We start from the raw sequence: 21384 nt of genomic DNA on the forward strand, positions 1-21384 counted from the left end.
ATATTGCAAAAGACTAACAAGATGGAAAGTTTAATATTTTATCCAATTATATTAAAGGATTTTTTTTTTTTTTTTTTTTTTTGGCTTTAATACAAGTTAAGCTCAATCAACAGCATTTGGGGCATGATATCATCACAAAAAATATTTTTCTTTATAAAAAAAAAAAAAAGCACAAATCTGGGTTCCAGTGAGGCACTTACAATGGAAGTGAATGAGGCCAATGCATAAACGTTAAAATACTTATTGTTTCAAAAGTATATCCGAAAGACATAAACAATATGTGTTAACAAGATTTAAGCGGGATAAAAATCGCTAACAGTTACAGTGTTAAGTTATGGCCAATTTTACAAATTTGTTCCCATGATGATGTAATGTGAACAAACCCTAAAACGACTGTAAAAATGACAATTTAAACAACTTTACAGCTCAAATGATACATGAGTTTTGATAGAGGAAGTCATGTAAGTGCTTTTATAAAAGTATTAGCTTCACACTTCTGCTTTTAAACCCTCCAAAAATTGGCCCCATTCACTTCCATTGCAAGTGCCTCACTGAAACCCTGATTTTTGCTTTTTTTAAAGAAAAGGACGGACAGGTCAAAATTCATTTTTGTGGTAATCAACATTATTCCACAAATGCTGTCAATTGAGCTTAACTTGTATTGGACCCGGAAAAATCCTTTAAGACATTTATGATGGTGACATGAAAAATGCACTGCGTAGTAGGAACTGCCCAAGATTGCTTTTACTCAAACCAGAAAGAGGGGCAAATATTGCATGGGGAGAGTGTGAGGTATACAACCCTAAAACAGAGAGACAGAGAGTGAGAGAAAAAGAGTATGAGACAGCTTAAGAGAGCAAAAAAAAATCAAATAAATATGGCGTTGTGAATTTAATTTTAAGAAGAGTGCTTGGAAGGAAAGACTCACCTGTAGCTCTGCAATCAAGCAGTCCCTCTTTCTTACTCTTTCCACCTTCAGCCAAGCAGAGAAGACAAGGAAAGGGATGTACAAGAGAGAAGATAGTATGTCTACATCATGAATGTAATAAAACAAAGCTATTTTAAAAATGTGGGCTGTTGATGTTCACAAGAATCTTGCAGCTTCCTGGCAACCAATACAACCTGCAATTTAGATAGCCTATTTTGCAATGGGCTATACTGTTATATGTATAGGCTATAAATACACTGTTACATATGATCGGGTGGATTTAGGGTATGTGTGAAATTGTTGCACTTTTGACTCACCCCAAAACTTAGACTTACAAATGAGACTTTATCACAAGCCAACACACTTATACAGCAATGTTAATCAACTTCAGTTTCTTGTTTAGCAAAAATGTACATAACAGATCTTGTACAGATTTCCCTAATACACCCAATCTGGATTTAAGATGTAAATATTTTGGGGCGTCACTGCGCATGGCTCAACACCTCCGAAACGCATATGCCTGTGGAGTTTGACATGCATTTTATTTAATTAAGACAAAATAACACTAAAGAGATTTTTTTACGCATCAAGAAAATGACGTCCATTGAAAACAACACAGGCAGCTTGACTGTTACATTCCATCTCTTTGGACGATTCAGCACAACGGTTAATAGCACACAAATGACCATGGTAACGCCACCTCTTGTAAAACCTAAAGTGCCTTTCGAGTTTCTTTTATATTTGTCCTAAGTCAGGCTTTTCTTCTTCACGGAGTCCCTCTCAGTCCCGTGCGCTCCCGAAAGGAGAGGGATGAATGTGTCGCTACGCGATGCGCGCATGGCACCTTCCCACGGTCTCTCGGGCGCGTCAGACTTGCGCGAGGCGCTTTTTACTGCAAGCTCGGTCGACCGCAGCTCCATGAGTTCCAGCTCGTGCTTGGCGGCGGTCTCGAGCACCTTCTGCTTGTTGTAATAAATGACGAAATTGTTGATGATGGGGTGTATGGGTAGCGCTATGGCGATCACCCCGCACAAAAAGCTAATGGCCGCGTTACACCGGCCCAGGGTGGTCTTTGGGTAGATGTCCCCATAGCCGACGGTGGTCATGGTGATGATGGCCCACCAGAAGGACTGAGGGATGCTTCTGAACAGCGTCTCCGGATGGCTCTGCTCCATGGTGTACGCGAGGGCTGAAAACACGAAGATGCCCACTCCCATATACATAAGGAGCAGTCCCAGCTCCTTGAAGCTGCGTTTTAGCGCGTAGGTGAGAGTTTGCAGTCCAGATGAATGGCGCGCCAGCTTGAAGATCCGCGCAATGCGCATGATGCGGAGCGCCTGCACCGCCTGCTGCACGTTGGCAAGCTCCATCATTGCCGTGCCGAGAAACTTGAGAATCAGCACTACATAGAAGGGCAGGATGGCCATGAAGTCTACAATGTTCATGAAGGAGAGAGCGAAGCGCAACTTGTTTGGGGAGGATGCGAGGCGCAGCACGTACTCCACCGTGAACCAACCGATGCAAGCCGTCTCAATAGCATCCAGGGTCGGGTGCTCAACGCGGTTCCCTTCGGAATCCTCAACCTGGAGGTCCGGTATGGTCCCGAGACACATTACGACAGATGACACTAAAATGAAGAGGAAGGACACGACGGCAATTACGCGTGCGGGGAGCGAGGAATCCGGCTTCTCCATTAGTCTCCAAATGAACTTCTGCCACCTCTCCGTGCGACTCACGGCAAGGTCACAGTCCAGATCATCAAGGATCAGTTTCACCTTGTCCGCAATCTCTGCCAACTCTTCCTCTTTCTCGTTCAAGTTACTCTTGCAGCATTCGTCCAAGTAGCTCAAGTCAATCTTCCAAAACTCCATTTCTTTGATAAAACAAATCGGGCAGATTCCTCTCTTCATATGGATCTCCCCAAAGTAGTACACTTCTATGATGCATTTAAAAGAGTCAGGGTCTCTGTCAAAGTAGAATTCTCTTTTCCCAGGGTCGTAATCATCGCAAAGTGATGAAATGACATCAAAACTCCGAGGTGAACAGTTCACAAGTTCGGCGAGCCTGCTCTCCGGATAGCGGTTCAAAATGTCTCCGCATAGAACCAGCCGCACGCCGCCGATATTTACGGCGATTTCTGTCTCCTCGCTATTCGACGATCCGTTACAGTGCGCGAACCGGGTCCTCGGTAACGTCCACATCCTCGCAGTTCCAGTCTCAAAACATTTCGAATGTTAGAAATGGGCAGTTTGATGAAATAAGACGCATGGAGACGCAGGATCCTCTACTGTCAAAAGATGATGCGCGTTGACTTCATACTGAAGAGCAAAATATTGTTTTTCTTTCTTTTTCTTTTGTGTGTGTAAATTCTTTGTTAAGAAAAAGAATCAGTTAAATGATATTTTGATTTGAGCAGATAACATTTCTGTGCGCTTTGGCGCAGTGAAAGCGCACGGTTGGCACAGCAGTAACAGGTCTCCCCCTCCCCCTCTCTCTCTCACCCCCCAACCCTCTTTATCTCTCCTGCCCTTTCCAACCCATTTACCAACTCTTTTGTGCAAAAAAAGCCAAGAGAAACTCCCACCTCAGATAATCAATAGTTTCTTCCAGTTGAGTTCACTTCACCCACCACTTCACTTACAGCATTTACAGATGGCAAAAAGTAAAGATATTTCCATTAAGATTTAAATAATTATCACAGGTCTGCTCACACAAAGAACGTAAAAACACTAAATACAGTGCATTTGATGCCGTATTAGTCTAATCACTCGACATTTCGCTTTTCCACTGTTTGTCGGGGAGAGGCAGCCACTGTAAACCTGTATCTCAGGCTACTTGCGCCACCCCTAGTCATTTGAATAGAATTACAGTATATACGCCATTCATTTGACCATGGTTGTAGAAACCAGTGTCTGAAAGAAGTAGAAGTTTAATAGGTTCGGGTCCAAATTCTCTCACAAAGCTTATCCATTTAAATACTTTCATGCTGATATAGTATATGCCAATAATTAACAGTCATTGTAATATTAAACAACACTACTACTGAACATTTAAATAGAAATGTCATGAAAGTTTGATTCATATTTATTCTTATAAATGTACTGATCTCTTAAGCATATTAATTAATAGGCTATTAAAATGCATTATATAATGTTATTATACTTTTTTACCAAATATTTAAGTTTTTGCACTGCATACAATCAGAGAATAATATATTTTTTTATAAAATGAATTAACTAATTGTGGTCAACATAAGTGTTAAATCTCAAGGCTTAACTTGTAAGCATATTAGATTTGAAAACTATAAAAGTGAAAGTGAGATGACAGGAGCAAAAATATACTGCGTCTCTAGAAAATCAAACATTTTAATATTTCAAAGTCAAATCAATCACCATGGAAACAAATCTTCGACTGGGCTAGTATGTGCAAGTACACCGCACTCAAAATCACTGCCGCAAAAAACTTCCGAAAATCCCATATCACAGACTTCACTCAGCCTGTTTACAGTGGTTTTGTAAATACAGCGCACTAAAAATGACTTCATACTAGCTTGTAATGAGGCCGGTAGACAGTAAAACCGAACTGAGTTCATTTAAATAATTAAAGAAAAACTGATTGAACTTGGCTGTGCAAAGATTTGGAGAAAGAAGATAATTTAATAACAAAATCTAAGTGAATTAAGACAATAATATTTAAAACAACTGAATCAAAAGGAAAACAGCCAGCCAAACTAGACTCTCCGCTTTATCTGGACATTTAAGGAATATTCCTGGTTCAACACAAGTTAAGCTCAGTTGACCACATTTGTGGCATAATGTTAACCACCAAAAATTTGACTCATACCTCCTTTTCTTTCAAAAAGCAAAAATCTGAGTTACAGTGAGGCACTTATAATGGAAGTGAATGGGGCCAATATTTGGAGGGTTTAAAAGGCAGAAATGTAAAGCTTATTATAATTATAAAAAAGCACTTACAAAAGCTCTTTTGTATTATTTGAGCTGTGAAGTTTTTTAAATTGTAATTTTTACAGTTGTTTTATGGTTTATGCTGTTACATCGTCATGGCAACGAAGTTTTAACACTGGATATAACATTACACAGAAAAGGTTAGTAAACTATTTTATCACACTAAAATCATGTTAACACGCATACTGTTTAAGTCTTTTGGCTATACTTTTTAAACAGTGAGTATTTTAATGTTTACGGATTGGCCCCCATTCACTTCCATTGTAAGTGCCTTACTGGAAGCCAGACACACACACATACATTCACATAGCTTTACACATGCACACACAGACACACCAGTAGCTGTGCAGTTAATCCCCTGGAGAATATAGAAAGAGTGGAAGTGCAGCAGTCTGTATCTCTGTGGCGTTCACCCAACATACTTTAATTTAAAGGCTCTAAAAGTAGGAGAGAGATGCAAGGTAACTATCCTCTCTGCTAATCATTTCTATCCCTCTCAGTTCAGTTCAGCGCTCCATGTTATTTCACCAGGCCAGTTTTCTTGGCCTCGGTTTCGTAGATCAGAAGTCTCCACATTTTCACTATAAACACTTCTGCCTCCTCATCCAGTACCTGCAGGGAAACACACAAACATCGCTGATTATTCACACAGTAATGGGGCAAATCTCACAAAATCATATCCAGATCACATTTCACCACAAAAATCAAAAGAAAAAATTAATAAATTATATTTTCCTTAAAGAAAATGTAGCCTATTTTTTGCATTGTGACATAATTTTTCTGACAATTATGCACATTTTCCCTTTAAAGTCTCATTATCGTAAAACATTGGGATGTTTAATTGTGAGTTTTTTTTTAACAATTTAAATTATTGTCAACTGTGATTTTCTTTACTGTAATGCATGTATGTACTGTGTTAATAATATATTTTTACTCTATTAATAATTCAGTAATAATTGACTGTATTAATGATAAAATACTGAAATACAATTTTACCTGAAGACTTATTAAACTATTTATTTATACTACCATGATGTAAAAATATTTAACAATTTAAATAATATATTTGTTGTGTAATAATAATGAGAATGAGACTTTTGCATAACGGTAATGAGAATTGGGATTGGATATGCTTAACTGTCATGAAAATTATGTAACAATGCAAAACATCTTAATTTCTTTTCTTCAAGCAAAATATAATTATAACTTTCTTTTGATTTTGAGAAAAAAATATGACCCACAATTGTTCTTGAGAGGTTTCGTGATATTCACACAATTTTAGCTCAAGCATGCAACTATCTTTAAACGTGCTACTTACCATGGCAACATCATCCAGAATTCCCTCTGGTGTGCTGTGAGCCATAACCTGCAACAAAACAGATCACACACTAATACTGACAAAGGAGACCATACTACATACTGACCCATATACACCAATACACACCTTAGAACAGACATAGTCAACTAGTGTGGCCTCCTCCTCTCCAATGTACTCTATAATTTTTTTATTAATCCATGGGCGGATCCTCCTGTCCATCAATGTCTGTGTGGAGAAAAGAGTCATCAATACATTCCATACACACACATCTACTAAACACCCTATTCAGCAGAGCAAGAACCACTATAGGCACTGAAGGGGGGAATATCCTCCCCAATATTCAGAATAGTGGTTGATCAAAAAGGGGTTTTCAATGACTGATTCATAAACTTTTACACTTGGCCCCAACCAATCTTGAACAATTTACAGATAAACTGCGACTTCAGCTTTTAATGCTCCATGTACAGTATGATCTCTTTTTCACTCTCACCGAGTCCACCATGTTCCAGTCCAGTGGATAGTTAAACAGCTCTTGTTTAACGGTGGGGATTTTCTCAATCAGACTCTTGATATATTTTTGTTTCTCTTCTGTGTTAAAACCAGGCCGCGATGCTGTGACCTCTGCCCCATCCAGGCTCAGGCCTCCCCTCTCATCCTCATTGTAGTCTAAAGGTACCAGCTTTCTCTTCTTGGGTGCTTCCTCTGCTTCCTCATCATCAGACTTATTAAAGACGCTGTCCACTGCAGCAAGAGCCTTTCGTCTTACTGCCTGGGGCATTTTAGGACTGCCTGCAGCGCCTGAGAGAAAGACAGACAGAGAGCAGTTTTAAGCCGTTTAATGTTGTTTTTTTCTACACCACTAGCAGAACCAAAAATAACTGCAAAAAGAACTAGCTTTGTGATTCCTGTAGGAAATACCAGTGCTTGCAAGGCAAAACAAAATCGTGTTTAATTATTTTGGTAAGCTTAAGTTTTAGGCTTTGGATCTGTCTGTGCAAATAGATGTATGATAGGAGACCTATCGCAAATCAGTATACAAATATTATGATGACGTCATCATCGCTGTCGGTTATATTTATTGCAAGCGCTGTAATGACATTTCAGACAAGTTTCAAACACTACCCCATCTTCTAATGTTCATAAAGACAGGATGTTCTACTCAAAACTCACACTTTTGGTTGAGCCAACGTTGCAATTCCATTAGATGCCACTAGTGGCGCAGAAATGACACATTCAAAGGAACAAAATGTAGAACTCAATTACAATGAAGTATCTTTCTTTTGAATTTGAATAGAAATACTTAATTGAATATTGAATCCAAAAATAAATCATCTTTCACATGTTTGTACTCAATGTCAGTTTCTTGCAGAAAGAGATTAGACTTTAGTAACACACATACCCAGTTTGAGACTGAGGCCTATTTTAGGCCTCTGCTCCTCTGTGGGCGGGGCCTCATGTGAAGAGTTCTCGTGTAGAGTGTTGACGCAGTGTGGTGATTCGCTACCAGGTGTTAGGGGGGTGGCACTGCCGCTGGCAGAAGAGACGGAGGATGCTGTGGTAATAGGTCTGAGTGTGGGCTTCAAGCTTGGCTTATCCTCTCTGTCATCATCTTCGTCCTCATCTTCCTCTCGGTCTGAGACGTTATTGTCTGAGTACGCCTCCTGCTCTGCGCATCCCTTTCTCTGAGGCTCCTCACAGGAGATATGCAGCACCTCTTCACTCTGCTCCTGCTTTAGAGAAGGCTGGCGCTCCCTCACGGCCTCCTGCTCTATCTGTAGAACAGAAACACAGTCACAAACTAAGATACACACATGAATGCAGACATAAGCCCACACACACACACACACAAGTACCCTCTGAAGTTCAGCATCAGGGTCTGGGTGTCCCTCTGCAAGAAGTCTCTGTCTGATCTCCTCCAGTTCATCTTTCTCTCTCTTTCTGTTTCTCTCATCTAATTCTAGCTCTTGCTCTCTGTCTCTCAATCGTTTTTGCAATGCGCTGCCCCTGAGAGTGATAGAGGGAGTGAGATATATTATCTTTCTTATCCACAATAACAGTACATGCTTCATTATTCAGAATATGTTAGTAAGTAGCACAATGTAAAACTAAAAATTGTACAACTATATCTAAATGGGCAGCATTGTGAACATGAGTGTGTACCTGTAGTATTTGGGATCATCTCTGTCATCATCATAATCTTCCAGGAACTCTTTCAAGCGCTTGGCTTCTTTAGTCTGCAGAACACATACAAAGTTTCCATGCAACATTCCACAAAATACACTGCTTTCAAGTACTTGGATGGCAGTTTTTATCAATTCATACCATCTCTCTGTGTCTTTCCTCCTCTCTCTCTTCTTCTTTACTGTAATCCCTCGATTTTTTCCTCTCTCTGATCTCCCAATTCTTCAGGCGCTGTGAAAGACATGCACAGTATCGTACCGTGTTCTGCTTTAAATGTAGTTCTGTTTGTCCTGCATTTGAGAATAAAAGAGGACAGATGATCTAGAAATAGGACACCACAGAGCAGTTCTCTATAATGCCACATAAGTTTTTTGCACCAAAAACAATTAAAAAAATCTAATACAGTATTGATGCTGACTACCACCCCTGGAGTCACGAGTTCGAATCCAGGGCGTGCTGAGTGACCCCAGCCAGGTCTCCTAAGCAACCAAATTGGCCCGGTTGCTAGGGAGGGTAGAGTCATGGGGTAACCTCATCGTGGTTGCGATTAAGATGTTCTCACTCTCAATGTGGCATGTGGTAAGTTGTGCGTGGATCGCCAAGAATAGCATGAGCCTCCACATGTTGTAAGACTCCGTGGTGTCATGTACAGCGAGCCACGTGATAAGATGCGCGGATTGACAGTCTCAGAAGCAGAGGCAACTGAGACTTGTCCTTCGCCACCCAGATTAAGGTGAGTAACCGCATCACCACGAGGACCTACTAAAGTAGTGGGAATTCGGCATTCCAACATTGGGAGAAAAGGGGATAAAAAATAAATTAAAAAAATGTAATATAGTTTTCATTCCATTTTACATGACCATTCTCCACTCTTTCTGATCCTTGGAATAAAACAACGGTTTTTGCTACAAGCTACACCTTCAAGAATTCCCTTTGTAAAGCCGGCACCACCCTAGCTGATTTTTCCAGTGATTTTCAGGTGTGAACTTCATTTACATAATCACCGGCCAGTAGGTGAGAGACGGAGCGCACATTGTCATCTGTCAGTGGGAGGCCACAAATCACTTGACTTAACTGTCGGGACTCCCTGCTGTGTTAATGCTATAACAACTGATAACACACATCAAGCTAGCTTGGAAAAATAGTTCTGTCGCTGAGGCGAGGTCTTGTGTTCTCATAAGTGAACAATGAGCTTATACTTTTACTGTTTACTGAAGAACCGACAACACGTCAAGCTGACCTGAAAGTTTTTCTCTCAACTGCAGCTGCATTTCATCACAAACGCTGACTGAAATCTAAAGTGATTCTGTCACCAAGCGTTTTTCCGGAGTTATTCCTCCTACACTAAAATTACTAATGAAATCAGAAAACGGAGACACAACAGTTTGTTTTTATTGAACGTAATTTCTTTACTCACTAAAAGCTGCATATGGACATACACGTTCTATGGCAAGCCTCGAGGATGTAAATACACAATCAAACACTTTCACAAGGTAAAGTTACTCCATGAATCACATCCTGAATCACTATTACAATTGTTTATGCTCACGCTGAACTCCTTTTGTTATTTTGGCGAGCTCCATGTGACAGGGGATCACAGAGAGAGAGTTGTGGTGAGTTGGTACTGTATGTCTGTCACCCCTCCGCAACTCTTAATCGGCAAGTGTGTCATACCTCTGACTGAAGAGAGCCAGATCTCAGCAAAACAGTCAGCAAGTCAGCCATAATCTAGTTGTTTTGAGTCTGCTGTGTGGCACTGGCTTAAATGAATTCTGCAATAACTGGCAAACCTCTTTGTATGCAAAACCTACCAATGTAGATCCTGTTCATTATTGGGCAGGTCAAGCTTCTGAATACTGAATAGACATGGATATATACAGTAAATGTGGCCAGTCATATGTTAATGTGCATATGTTTTTACAATTACGAATTCCAAACCTCCTGATAGGCTGCCTCCTTTTCACGTAGCTTCCTCTCTAGCTTGCGCCGTTCGTACGCCTCCTCCTCATCCTCCTCTTGCACTTTTTTCTTCTCTTCTCGACTCCTCTCCCTTCAAAGCACAAATGCGCCCACACAACATTAAAAACTAGCAATTACTCTACTTACAAAAGATAAACAACTCCTACAAAAGGAAGATAAAGATTCTAGACAAATATTTTGGAAGATTCTCAAATGTTCCCCTAACCCTATGTATTAAAGGGATAGCTAACCCAAAAATGAAAATTCTCTTATGATTTACTCACGCTCATGCCACCCCAGATGTGTATGACTTTATTTCTTCAGCAGAACACAAACAAAGATTTTATATCTCAGCACTGTAGGTCCATACAATGCAAGTGAATGATGACCCGAACGTTTAAGCTCCAAAAAGCACATACAGGCAGAATAAAAGTAATCCATAAGACTCCAGTGGTTAAATCCATGTCTTCAGAAGCGATATTATAGGTATGGGTGAGAAACAGATCAATATTTAAGTCATTTTTTACTATAAATTCTCCTCCCTGCCCAGTAGGTTGCGATATGCATAAAGACAAAACAAAAGAATAAGAACTCTAAGGAGAGAAGAAGGTGCTTAGGAGGGCTGGTGAAAGTGGACATTTATAGTAAAAAAGTACTTAAATATCAATCTGTTTCTCACCCACACCTATCGTATCACTTCTGAAGACATGGATTAAACCGCTGGCATTGTATGGATTACTTTTATGCTGCCTTTATATGCTTTTGGAGCTTCAACGTTTTGGTCACCATTCACTTGCATTGTAAGGACCTACAGAGCTGAGATATTCTTCTAAAAATCTTCGTTTGTGTTCAGAAGAAGAAAGAGTTACACATCTGGGATGGCATGAGAGTGAGTAAATGATGAGAGAATTTTCATTTTTGGGTGAACTATATTCCTTTAAATTTCAACAATTCATTTGGAACTGCTTAACAAACAGACTTAATTTGGATGATCATTTCAGCCTTAGGTTTACCATGCTTTTCAAGAAATGTAAGATTCAAATTTGAAAATTTGCCACTGACTTCAACTGACCTAATGTTCAACAACGTTCATTCAAAGTGTAACTAACAGCAATGACATTGTTGTAACATCTGACACTATTCATTTGTTGTCTTGCAAGCACTGGCATCGTTGACATGAACATGAAACAGCATGCTTGACATTTTAGCTTAGATGATGTGACATTTCTAAATGAAATAGTATATGGAAAAAAAAATGTAGGGCGGGATTTGAGCGTATCCATTTATTAAGGTTTGAATGGATTGTGAAAATTCTGCTATAATATTATTGGTTAAAATAATTATTAGACAGTAAATGGGGTCAATTTTCCTTTCTTTAAGAAATCTGGTCATACCCACCTTGATCTGCTTCTGTCTGTACTTTGATCACGACTTCTCTCTTTTTCCCGCTCTTTCTCCTTCGTTCTTTCGCGATCACGGTCTCGCTCTCGTTCCTTATCTCTCTCCTTCTGCCTCTCTCTCTCTCTCTCCTTTTCCCTCTCCCGATCACGTCGTTCTTTCTCTCGTTCCCTCTCTTTGTCCCTGTCTCTCCTCTCTGTCTCAGTCTGCTGTCGATCTCTCTCCTTCTCCTCCTCCAGTTTCTGCAGGGTTCCGATGGAGAAAGAGAGACATTAGTTCACATAAGTGTGAGAACACACTTATAGAACAAGGGCAACGTTTTACAATCTCCCTGGAAACAGACTGAGCTTCAAAATAATGAAGCAAGTGTCTCAGTACGATTAAAATGAGATGATGTTTGTGGCATAGACACTAACAAACACTTACATTCAAACAGATGCACACGGTATTCCTCTCCCATAAAAACATTACATTCATCCTTCTACCCATATTAGTGGAATCTCGGATATCAGCAGTTCTTAAAAAAAATTACTGTCAAGAAAACAGCAATATTTCTCATTTCTCTGCAATAATAAAACCATGTCATGTCAAATTCAAATGTCAAGCACTCAAATACCAATATTAGTGAAATTTCACTATTCTTGATACAATTTTGACACCACAGCAAAAACTTTTATGCTATTAAACACATACCTATTGTTTTAGAAAGTTAAACTTATTTATGAAATTAATTTACAACATTAGCATGTAGCCTTCAAGTGTTTCTCAACTAAGTAAACATTGCTTAAATTGTTTTTCAAACAGTTATACAAGTGAATAATCAGTAATAAAGAACAAAGAAATAAATAACAAACAGTGAATGGTTTTCTCTTGTTCTTTTCAAAAAATGTGTCTGAATAATATTAACAACATAACAGACAGTGGCAGGTCTATTAGGCTGCATTTCCACTGCAAGGCCTATTATCAACTTGGCACCAAAAAAAGTCATAACTCACATAAGATTTAAAAGCAAGGTCCATCATTTTCATTCACTGATTTATTTGCAGAGCAGCTTTGCAGAGAAATTTCAACAAACTGTTATACACTGTATTCCATCAAAGTACATTGACTTTGGCAAAATGAATGAAATCAGAGAGGTGGAGTCTCACCCAAACGTTGTCTTCTGTTGTCCTTCAGGCCTCAGCCGACCCAACAAATGTAAACATAAACAAATAAAAAGACACTGACCATTCGAAGACAGAGAGGCTACAGAATAAATTAACAATAAAAAAAAATTGCTTTGGCAATGTCTGCTTTAAAAACTCTCAGCTCTGAATGGTCAATGCAGAGAAAAGTAGAGATGCAAGGATAAACAAACAAAAAAAAAATAAAAAAAATAAAAAAAAAGAGAGAGAGAGAGAGAGAGAGAGAGAGTGAAGCAGGACCAAAACATGAGTATAAAATGGAGTGGGACTGTGACATTCACTTCAAATTTTTTGAGCCAAAGGTCTAATATCTAAAGTTTAATTTTAATGAACTTACCTCTGAATTAACACTGGTTTGGACAGTTCTTTGTATTTTCTTATTTCTCTTTCATTTTATGTATGTAACATATTATAAAAATTTTTGAATACCCCTTGGGTAGTGACTAAAAGAATAATATCACAGATACAAGTGGCCGAAATAAGCTTTCTTTTCAGGGTGGCTGGGCTCACCCGAAGGCATAGGGTGCGAAGCTCAGACACCCGGGAGAGCCTCGGAGTAGGCTGCTGCTCCTTCGCATCGAAAGGGGCCAGCTGAGGGGGTTCGGGCATCTGGTCTTACTAGGGAGATTTTCCAGGCATGTCCAACTGGGAGGAGACCCCGGGGAAGACTCAGAACACGCAGAAGAGATTGTTTCTCTCAGCTGGCCTGGGAACGCCTTGGGAACCCCCAGGAAGAGGTGGAGGATGTTCCCGGGGGAAAAGGGCATACAGGCTGTCCTGCTTAAGCTCGCTCTCACTACACGACTGTCAGACTACCTGATTCGCTATACTGCTCACATTACAGAACACGGTTTCTTGTTATCTGTCGTCTTCCTGTCATAGCAGCGCACATACAACATGACAGAACGCAGAAGAGGTGCACAATACAAGATCTTTGTCCAAGAGGCATCCCCGGCCGACAGCGAAAAAATACGTTTTCTAACATAAATCATGCAGTGAAATCACAAGATTTTTCACAATCAGTTTGTTGTCCAAACATTGTCTGTGTACTGATTTTGTCTGAAGAAAAAAAAGAAAAAAGAAAATATGACATAAATAATGATTGGCAAGATGCGGGCAGGCTGTCTGTGCATGTTTTGGAAAAAGAGTTGGAGGTAAATTAAACAGCACAATGTCAAGTAGAGTGCTCAGACCAAATATTTATTGGTTTAAAATTCTTTGTGAGTTTATTACAATAAAACGCAATTTTGATCAAATTGTGGCTTTGAATTCCTGTACAAAGATCCATGATAAGATGTGATTTATCAGGAGCAGTTCGCCATAGTCGCTGCATCGCTCACACTACAAGATTATGTGGCGATAATATCAAAAATGTTTGAAAATATCACAGCTTCTGTAACAGCTCAAGACTGGCTCTGATCACGTCGCTGAACTGCTCATATTTAACAAGCATCGCCAACCGCAGCGAGCACCAGTTTGGCCGTGATCCAGTCCTCGGAAATCTGTCTGCGACAGCAAAATCCGACCAAAAATCGTGTAGTGAGGGCACAGCTTTAGTCTGTTGGCACCGCAACCTGGACCCGAGCAGCGGCAGAAAATGGATGGATGGAACTTATTTTTTGTTCTTTTATGTTTTTTGTTGTTGTTTTTTTTTGTTTTTTTTTTGTGCCAAAAAGTCCCATTGTCTCCCATTTGCCTAGCCCTCTCTGACCTTTGGATTTAAACAGACTGCTTTTCTTTTCTTTTCTTTTTTTGCTGCTGTGTCCTTAAGACTACTATGTAAATACCTTCACCATGTGTAAAATGAGTTTCAGCACTTTGCTGCACTAATTCGTGACCTGCGAGTTTGCTGGTTCAGTATAGTTTTTAATTGCCCTCAACAAACAGTCTCTTTTGCAAAGTCTGCAATATATCGTGACAGATTCGCAAAACAATCCATGATGAAATGTGCCGTACAAACTGTTAAGATCAGAATAAAATGCTCAGGGATCTTCCGAAAAATACAATTCAGCGCTCTTTTTCTAACGTTGGGATAAAGGATAAGCAGAGCAGCAGATGCTACACACATTCAGGAACATTCAGAAACACACATTCAGGGATCAGCAGATTAAACCTGTCAACAATATATCAGTAACACAAACACACAAGCAAGAGACAGAAACAGAGAGAGAAAGGGGAAAAAAAAACAAAAAAGAAATATGATGATCTTACCTGAAAATTCTTCATTTCTGCACGTGCTGTGAAAGGGCGCCCCCCTCCCCTCCCCCTCAGTCAGACTGCAGTGAAAAATACTGCAGTGGTTATTCAGTAATGCATTTCTCACCAAAACGCTTTTGGACATAGAGGACCCACAAAGCTTCACTCTGCTCTGCGTACACAGCACTTTCCAATCACAATTGTGGTTAATCGAGCAACATGTTGCTAAACCAGTTACATGTTTGTTGTATTTCAGCAGGTCATTTTTAACACTAATGTGTCATAAGTGAAGTGCAGCATTTCTGAGGCCCAGAGCCAGTTGCACCTTTGCAGATCCTCCAGAAGGGGGCGCCCAACATATGTAGAGTAGAAATGGAGTCTCATACTTACATGCTCTATTCCAGCAACTTTTTCCAAAGCTCTGAGATTCATCTTGCTTTAGTCACCATATGACCTCTACCGTAACGGTGGGGTTTAATGAACAGATTAGCTTTAGAGGGAGGATTACAGATTTGTTCATGCACTTTTTTTGTGGTATATCTAGCCTGAACAGGTCCTGCTGCCATTGTTTCCCACTCAAAGAAAAACGCTACAGTGTTTTTGCCCTCTCTCTCTCTCTCTCTCTCTCACTCTTTAGATATTACCTTTTCAACAAACTTTTTTCCTAAAGCACAGCTTCTAAAGCTGTTGCCTAACATATAAAAGTCTCCATATTGTTAGACCTTATGCTGAGATGGGTGGGAGATACAATACTAGGGAGGCATTATTCGTAATGAACGTCTAAAGTGTTGCTTCTTGATTTAGACTCAAAGTTCAGACTATGCAATGTGATAACTGATTTAATTGTGTGAATTTAAGGTCCTTTATTCAGGTACTTGAAAAGTCTCAGTCACAATCATGTGGGTATAGAGTACTCTAGATGTGGCCATCTTCAGTCCACAGACTAAGAGAGGGAGAAAGAGCCTCTCTTGAAAAAAAGTGTTACCTTGTGGGTGTCTCTGAATTTGCTAATCTCTCTAGAAATCAGATCTCGCTTGTCATCCTCCATCTCCATGGCATTTATATCATTCTGAGAAAAAAAAACAAAAAAAAAACAGATTAGATAAGAGAGATTTCCGCAGATAGATAAAACCTCAAAAAAACAACCCACAGTAGAAAAGGAATTTTAAGAGCAATAATTAGCAGTAGTGGTCCAAAAACTGCCTAAATTACATCTTTAAGTGGAACTTTCTGGAAAAGCCCCAATAATTACAGTTATGAGACTATGACAGGGCTTTCAGGTCAGCACGGTAACCTTAGTGTCAGTAAAAATACCTCTTTCTTCTCTCTACGTTTCTTGCGTTGATGGGCTTCAGCATCCTGTGAGGAGGCCGTGAGCTCACTGGAATACTCCCGGATCAGACCGTCGATAGCACCCTTCACCATCTGATCACACCGCTTTGTCTCCTCGTCCAGAACCTCTTCATCTGTCGCGTCTTCTCCAGACAGATGGGCCTGTATGGAGACATGTTTTTGTATTACATTACAAACTCCTTTAAGGACATAAAGGACATATTGTACTGATAGCAGTTCAGATTCATAGAGGCCTATTCACCCCGTTTGGTCTCTTCTGATTGGCCTTCCAGGTGTCAAGCTGAGCTTTGGTCTTTGCATCCACCTTCACAAGTAGCTTCTTATCTGCCACTTGCAGCCCATGAAGCAGTCGGAGAGCTCTCAGAGTGGACTCCGGCTCTTTGTACTCACAGAAACCAAACGCTACACACAAACACAGGTAAAAGTTTAACATGGGGCACATCATCGGGCTGAATGTGAATTGAAAAATATAAAAGTAAAACAATTCTTGTTTGTTCTTTTCCGTGACAGGAAAACAGAGCAAAGAACACTAAGAAGACAAATAACATAAGAAAGCCCATATTTACAATAGTCAAATCATTGATGAATCACAATGGGAAAACAAATCCTGAATAAGGGTCCTTTAAAACTAACATCCCATTATTAACTAAGTTAAACCTACTTCAAGGCCTTGGTAATCAAACTACAAAATAAAAGTCTGTTAAAAAAATGAGCTAGAGCTCACCAGTAAGATGTTTGAAGACTGGGTTGTATTACAGAAGAACGAGATCCTGTTTACACCTGTTATTAAGATGCGTTTTCAATTTTGATGGTCAGCGCTAAATACAGGTGTAAACAGGGTCTAAAACGTTTTGTGATCAGATCACAAAAACCACATGCAGAGGTTGTCAAAAACATATGGGACCACCTTGCATTTGAGCTGTAAATGCTAATCTGTCCTGAACAGCAGTAAAGTTCCACCCCTCACCTGTCAATCAAGTGCTGCACTAAAACAAGGTGTAACAGTTCAATGGCAAGGAGGCGGCGAAAACCGGCTTGACAATATAAATAATGATTTAATGATTAACTGAACCAAAAAGACAAACACACACACGTAGGTGTCGGACAGCTGTCCGTAACTCTCTCTCTGTCGCACTGCCATCTCCAGTCGGCCTTTATCCCTCTCGGGCTAATCAGCCCAATTAGGGGCCGGGTGTGCGGAATCACGACACGGCCCCGCCCTCCGTCCTGCCACACAAGCGTTTAAACTTTAAAAGGAAATAACCATCTAATCGTGGGGAATAAATACACTAGCACAAGAAATTTCATGGACCTTTTTCAGTGTGTCTGATATTAAAATTCAGGGAAACAGATGACAAGCACGAACATCTGAAGCTCCTTTAATACAGGTACTTCACTAAAATAAAGGAGAGTTGTTGCGTTTGTTCTTAGATTAAATTTTTACTGCATCTGGAAGAAACAGCGTGCCAGTGTAATTTGTGCTTTCTTTGTCTTTTATGACTTTTTTGCAGTTTATTATCATGCACTAACACATTGACATAGTGACTGATGCATGTCGTCAAGAAACAGAGACCATCTGTGGTCACAGCAGATGCATTTAAGCGACAAGATTTAAACAGCGAGGTGTCTCGCCTGACAACATGTGACCCCAAGACGCATCTTAATATCAGGTGTAAACAGGGTCTGACAGGTTTTTTTTAATTATTTTTTTATCCCCTTTTCTCCCAATTTGGAATGCCCAATTCCCACTACTTAGTAGGTCCTCGTGGTGGCACGGTTACTCACCTCAATCCGGGTGGCGGAGGACAAGTCTCAGTTGCCTCTGCTTCTGAGACAGTCAATCCGCACATCTTATCATGTGGCTCGATGTGCATGACACCGCGGAGACTCACAGCACGTGGAGGCTCGTGCTACTCTCCGCGATCCACGCACAACTTACCACGTGCCCCGCTGAGAGCGAGAACCCCTAATCACGACCACGAGGAGGTTACCCCATGTGACTCTATCCTCCCTAGCAACTGGGCCAATTTGACTGCTTAGGAGACCTGGCTGGATTCGAACTCGCGACTCCAGGGGTGGTAGTCAGTGTCAATTCTCGCTGAGCTACCCAGGCCCCCCAGGGTCTGACAGGCTTAACACTGAGGATTATTATAGTCTTACTTTTTACCTTGTAGTTTTCCAGAAGCCCCCTGGACTCTTTTCCAGCTGAGGACCAAACCACATTTCTGCAGAAGAGAAGGACAATAAGGACCAAACTTACTTTGTGACACTCTGTCTAGAAAATTCTAACAATGGATGCTGAGCAAGCTAATGTTCCAGGTCTATAAGAACAGAAGTGAAGCTTTTTGTTAAAGCACTTTCTGAAGAACATATACTGTACTCACTGCCAACAGCTGCCGCACCAGCATGTCAGAGGCCTTTTCTGAGATGTCTCCTACAAACACAGTGGTGGTCGGCCCTGTGATGGCACCTGTACCTTCGTCTGGCTCCTTGGTGCGGGTGGCAAAAGCCTCCCTAGTCTGCCCCATTGGCTTTTGAGCTAATGGCACTGTAGTTGTTACCAAAACCTGTGGAATGTTCAATTAAAAAAAGTTAGTACCAGTTAAGACATTACATACATATAGTATATGAAGCCTGATTCTCAAGGATCTATACCCAGGAACCCAATTTATGTTTCATTACTCTCTGTACATACCGCTGGGGATGGAGGCATCATTCCCACATGCATTGGAATTATTGGACTAGCTGAGGGGACAAAAAAAAAAAAAAGGAAAAAAAAAGAAAAAGAAAAAGAAATGTTGAACAACATAAATAAACTCTAATGCAGCTGTACTGTTTATACTGTTAAATGAGCTGTACTCTGTAATGCTGATTTTTTTCATTTCCTCTTAGCATTTACTACAATCTTTCTTTCTTTCTAATATTGGATTTCTTCCAATTACATAAACTAATCTGTACTGTCAGTGTTAATTTGTTATTGACAATCCAGACAATCAACATTAAAGGAACAGTTCACCCAAAAATGAAAATTCTCTCATCATTTACACTCATGACATCCCAGATGTGTATGACTTTATTTCTTCTACTGAACACAAACGAAGATTCTTAGAAGAATATTTTAGCTCTGTAGGTCCCTAAAATGTCAGTGAATGGTGGCCAGAACTTTGAAGCTCCAAAAGCATACAAAGGCAGCATAAAACAAAGTAATCCATACGACTCCAGTGGTTTAATCCATATCTTCAGATGCGATATGATAAGTGGTATGAGACATAGATCAATAATTAAGTTATTTTTTACTATAAATCTCCATTTTCACTTTCAGATTCTTCTTCCTTTTGTTTTTGGCGATTCGCATTCTTCATGCATATCGCCACCTATTGAGCAGGGAGGAGAATTTATAGTAATAAAGGACTTAAATTTTGATCTGTTTCTCACCCACACCTATCATATCACTTCTGAAGACATGGCTTTAAACACTGGAGTAGAAAAGATTACTTTCATGCATTTATGTGCTTTTTGGAGCTTCAAAATGTTGGTACCCATTCACTGAAATATTCTTCTAAAAATGTGAGAAAATGATACATTTTCAATTTTTGGGTGAACTATTCCTTTAAAGCATTTTAGTGTATTTCTATCGAAGAAAGAACATAACTATGGCTACAATTCACTAAAACAGCCCACCAGAGCTATGACTATAAAAAAACTGCAGAATAATTCTCAGATTTGTTAAGAAAAAATAGAGATGAATTATCTTATCTTTGTGACGTACTTGTAGGGACAGTGGTGGGAAATCCTGCAAACTGTGTGGCGGAAATGCCAGGGGGTAACTGGGGTATCGGGTTCAGGTGTGGAGGGAATGACATCTTCTGCTGATACACTGATCTATGAGATAGATTAAGTCAGTTCCACAGAAGAAAAAAAAAGTATCTGGCCATGCAAAGTCATTGTAACTCTACTGAGCAATGATTGCACTCATAATGGAAAATCTGTTTATAGAGGGCAAATCATGAGGTAGTCTTTAATGGTGTAATGACAATTAAAAAGCCAACTCATGTAGTAAATACTCAAGGTACAGTATCTCTGCAGGCTGCAGTTTCTGCTCCAAAACGTTTGCATGATTCCACCTCTGTTCTGCATCAAGATATCAAAGCAACTGGCTTTCCATATTAAATCCAACATTTTATATTGAACCAGACCCACTGCATTCACATGCGCACTCTGAGATCCAAATAAATGCATTATAACCAAATTGAACCAGATGGCCAGCTGGAAAATACATTCATTGCTTTACATTAACTCAATTATTGAATAAGACTTACGAAATTGGGTGTTTTAGGATCAAGGCTGCTGCTGATAATAATGATCTTCTATCCGCCGCAGGTATATCTAAATAATGCCACGGTCAGTAAAACACTTAAATGTTTAATGTTTTTCCTCTGATCTGGTCACGCGTTCCATTTGAAAATAAAAGAGTGTCCAGAGAAAAATCAAAGAAATAAGCGGGTAGAAGGGCAATTCTAGCATGAAACGGGATTTACAAATGGGCGGGGCTTAGTGGCCCAGACCTTGTCTCTAATTGGTCAGGTACGGTGGGTCTAAATGACAAGTTTCTTATGTTTACTCTTTACTGTGGATTTTTAATTTAATTGATATTTAAGAGCGACTCCTCAGGTGCAGAGTATCGTCAAGATCATTGCTGAAGTAGTCACTTCGACGGCATTGTAAGGTGTCGTTCAGACCGAATTTGTTCTTGCGCTAAAACACCTAGACGCAACGCAACGTACATGACAGAACGCAGGTGTTTCGGGACGCAATTTAAAAGCTGACGTTCTTTTTAACTTGGCACAAAAAACGCGTCTCTGTCTAAAAAAGCGGCGCTTCTGCACGAGAAGCAAAAAAACA

At 39.9% G+C, this 21384-nt stretch overlaps 2 protein-coding genes across 3 annotated transcripts; both read right to left on the reverse strand.

Annotated features, from left to right (window-relative positions):
* Nucleotides 1-733: 733 nt before the first annotated feature.
* LOC127413990 (potassium voltage-gated channel subfamily F member 1-like) lies at nucleotides 734-3335 on the reverse strand. The gene is made up of 2 exons (XM_051651622.1): nucleotides 929-3335; nucleotides 734-802 (listed from the first exon to the last, which is right to left on the reverse strand). The coding sequence occupies exon 1, from the start codon at nucleotides 3127-3129 to the stop codon at nucleotides 1675-1677; it is 1455 nt and encodes a 484-aa protein (XP_051507582.1). The 5' UTR covers nucleotides 3130-3335; the 3' UTR covers nucleotides 734-802; nucleotides 929-1674.
* A 938-nt stretch (nucleotides 3336-4273) lies between these two features.
* Nucleotides 4274-20951, reverse strand: LOC127413981 (RNA-binding protein 25-like). Of its 2 annotated transcripts, none has more exons than XM_051651595.1 (18): nucleotides 20802-20951; nucleotides 20252-20359; nucleotides 19178-19227; nucleotides 18867-19049; nucleotides 18650-18707; nucleotides 16724-16884; nucleotides 16444-16623; nucleotides 16115-16198; nucleotides 11750-11991; nucleotides 10331-10442; nucleotides 8534-8623; nucleotides 8372-8445; nucleotides 8065-8215; nucleotides 7611-7983; nucleotides 6702-7009; nucleotides 6338-6436; nucleotides 6212-6259; nucleotides 4274-5505 (listed from the first exon to the last, which is right to left on the reverse strand). In XM_051651595.1, exons 2-18 carry the CDS (start codon nucleotides 20343-20345, stop codon nucleotides 5413-5415), a joined length of 2400 nt encoding a protein of 799 aa, XP_051507555.1. In that variant the 5' UTR covers nucleotides 20346-20359; nucleotides 20802-20951; the 3' UTR covers nucleotides 4274-5412. The 2 variants fall into 2 exon arrangements, with proteins under 2 accessions (XP_051507555.1, XP_051507554.1); XM_051651594.1 differs by having other exon boundaries at nucleotides 20252-20364.
* Between the last annotated feature and the right edge of the window lie 433 nt (nucleotides 20952-21384).

The sequence above is a fragment of the Myxocyprinus asiaticus genome, chromosome 23, assembly GCF_019703515.2.
Source record: "Myxocyprinus asiaticus isolate MX2 ecotype Aquarium Trade chromosome 23, UBuf_Myxa_2, whole genome shotgun sequence".
Classification (NCBI taxonomy): domain Eukaryota; kingdom Metazoa; phylum Chordata; class Actinopteri; order Cypriniformes; family Catostomidae; genus Myxocyprinus; species Myxocyprinus asiaticus.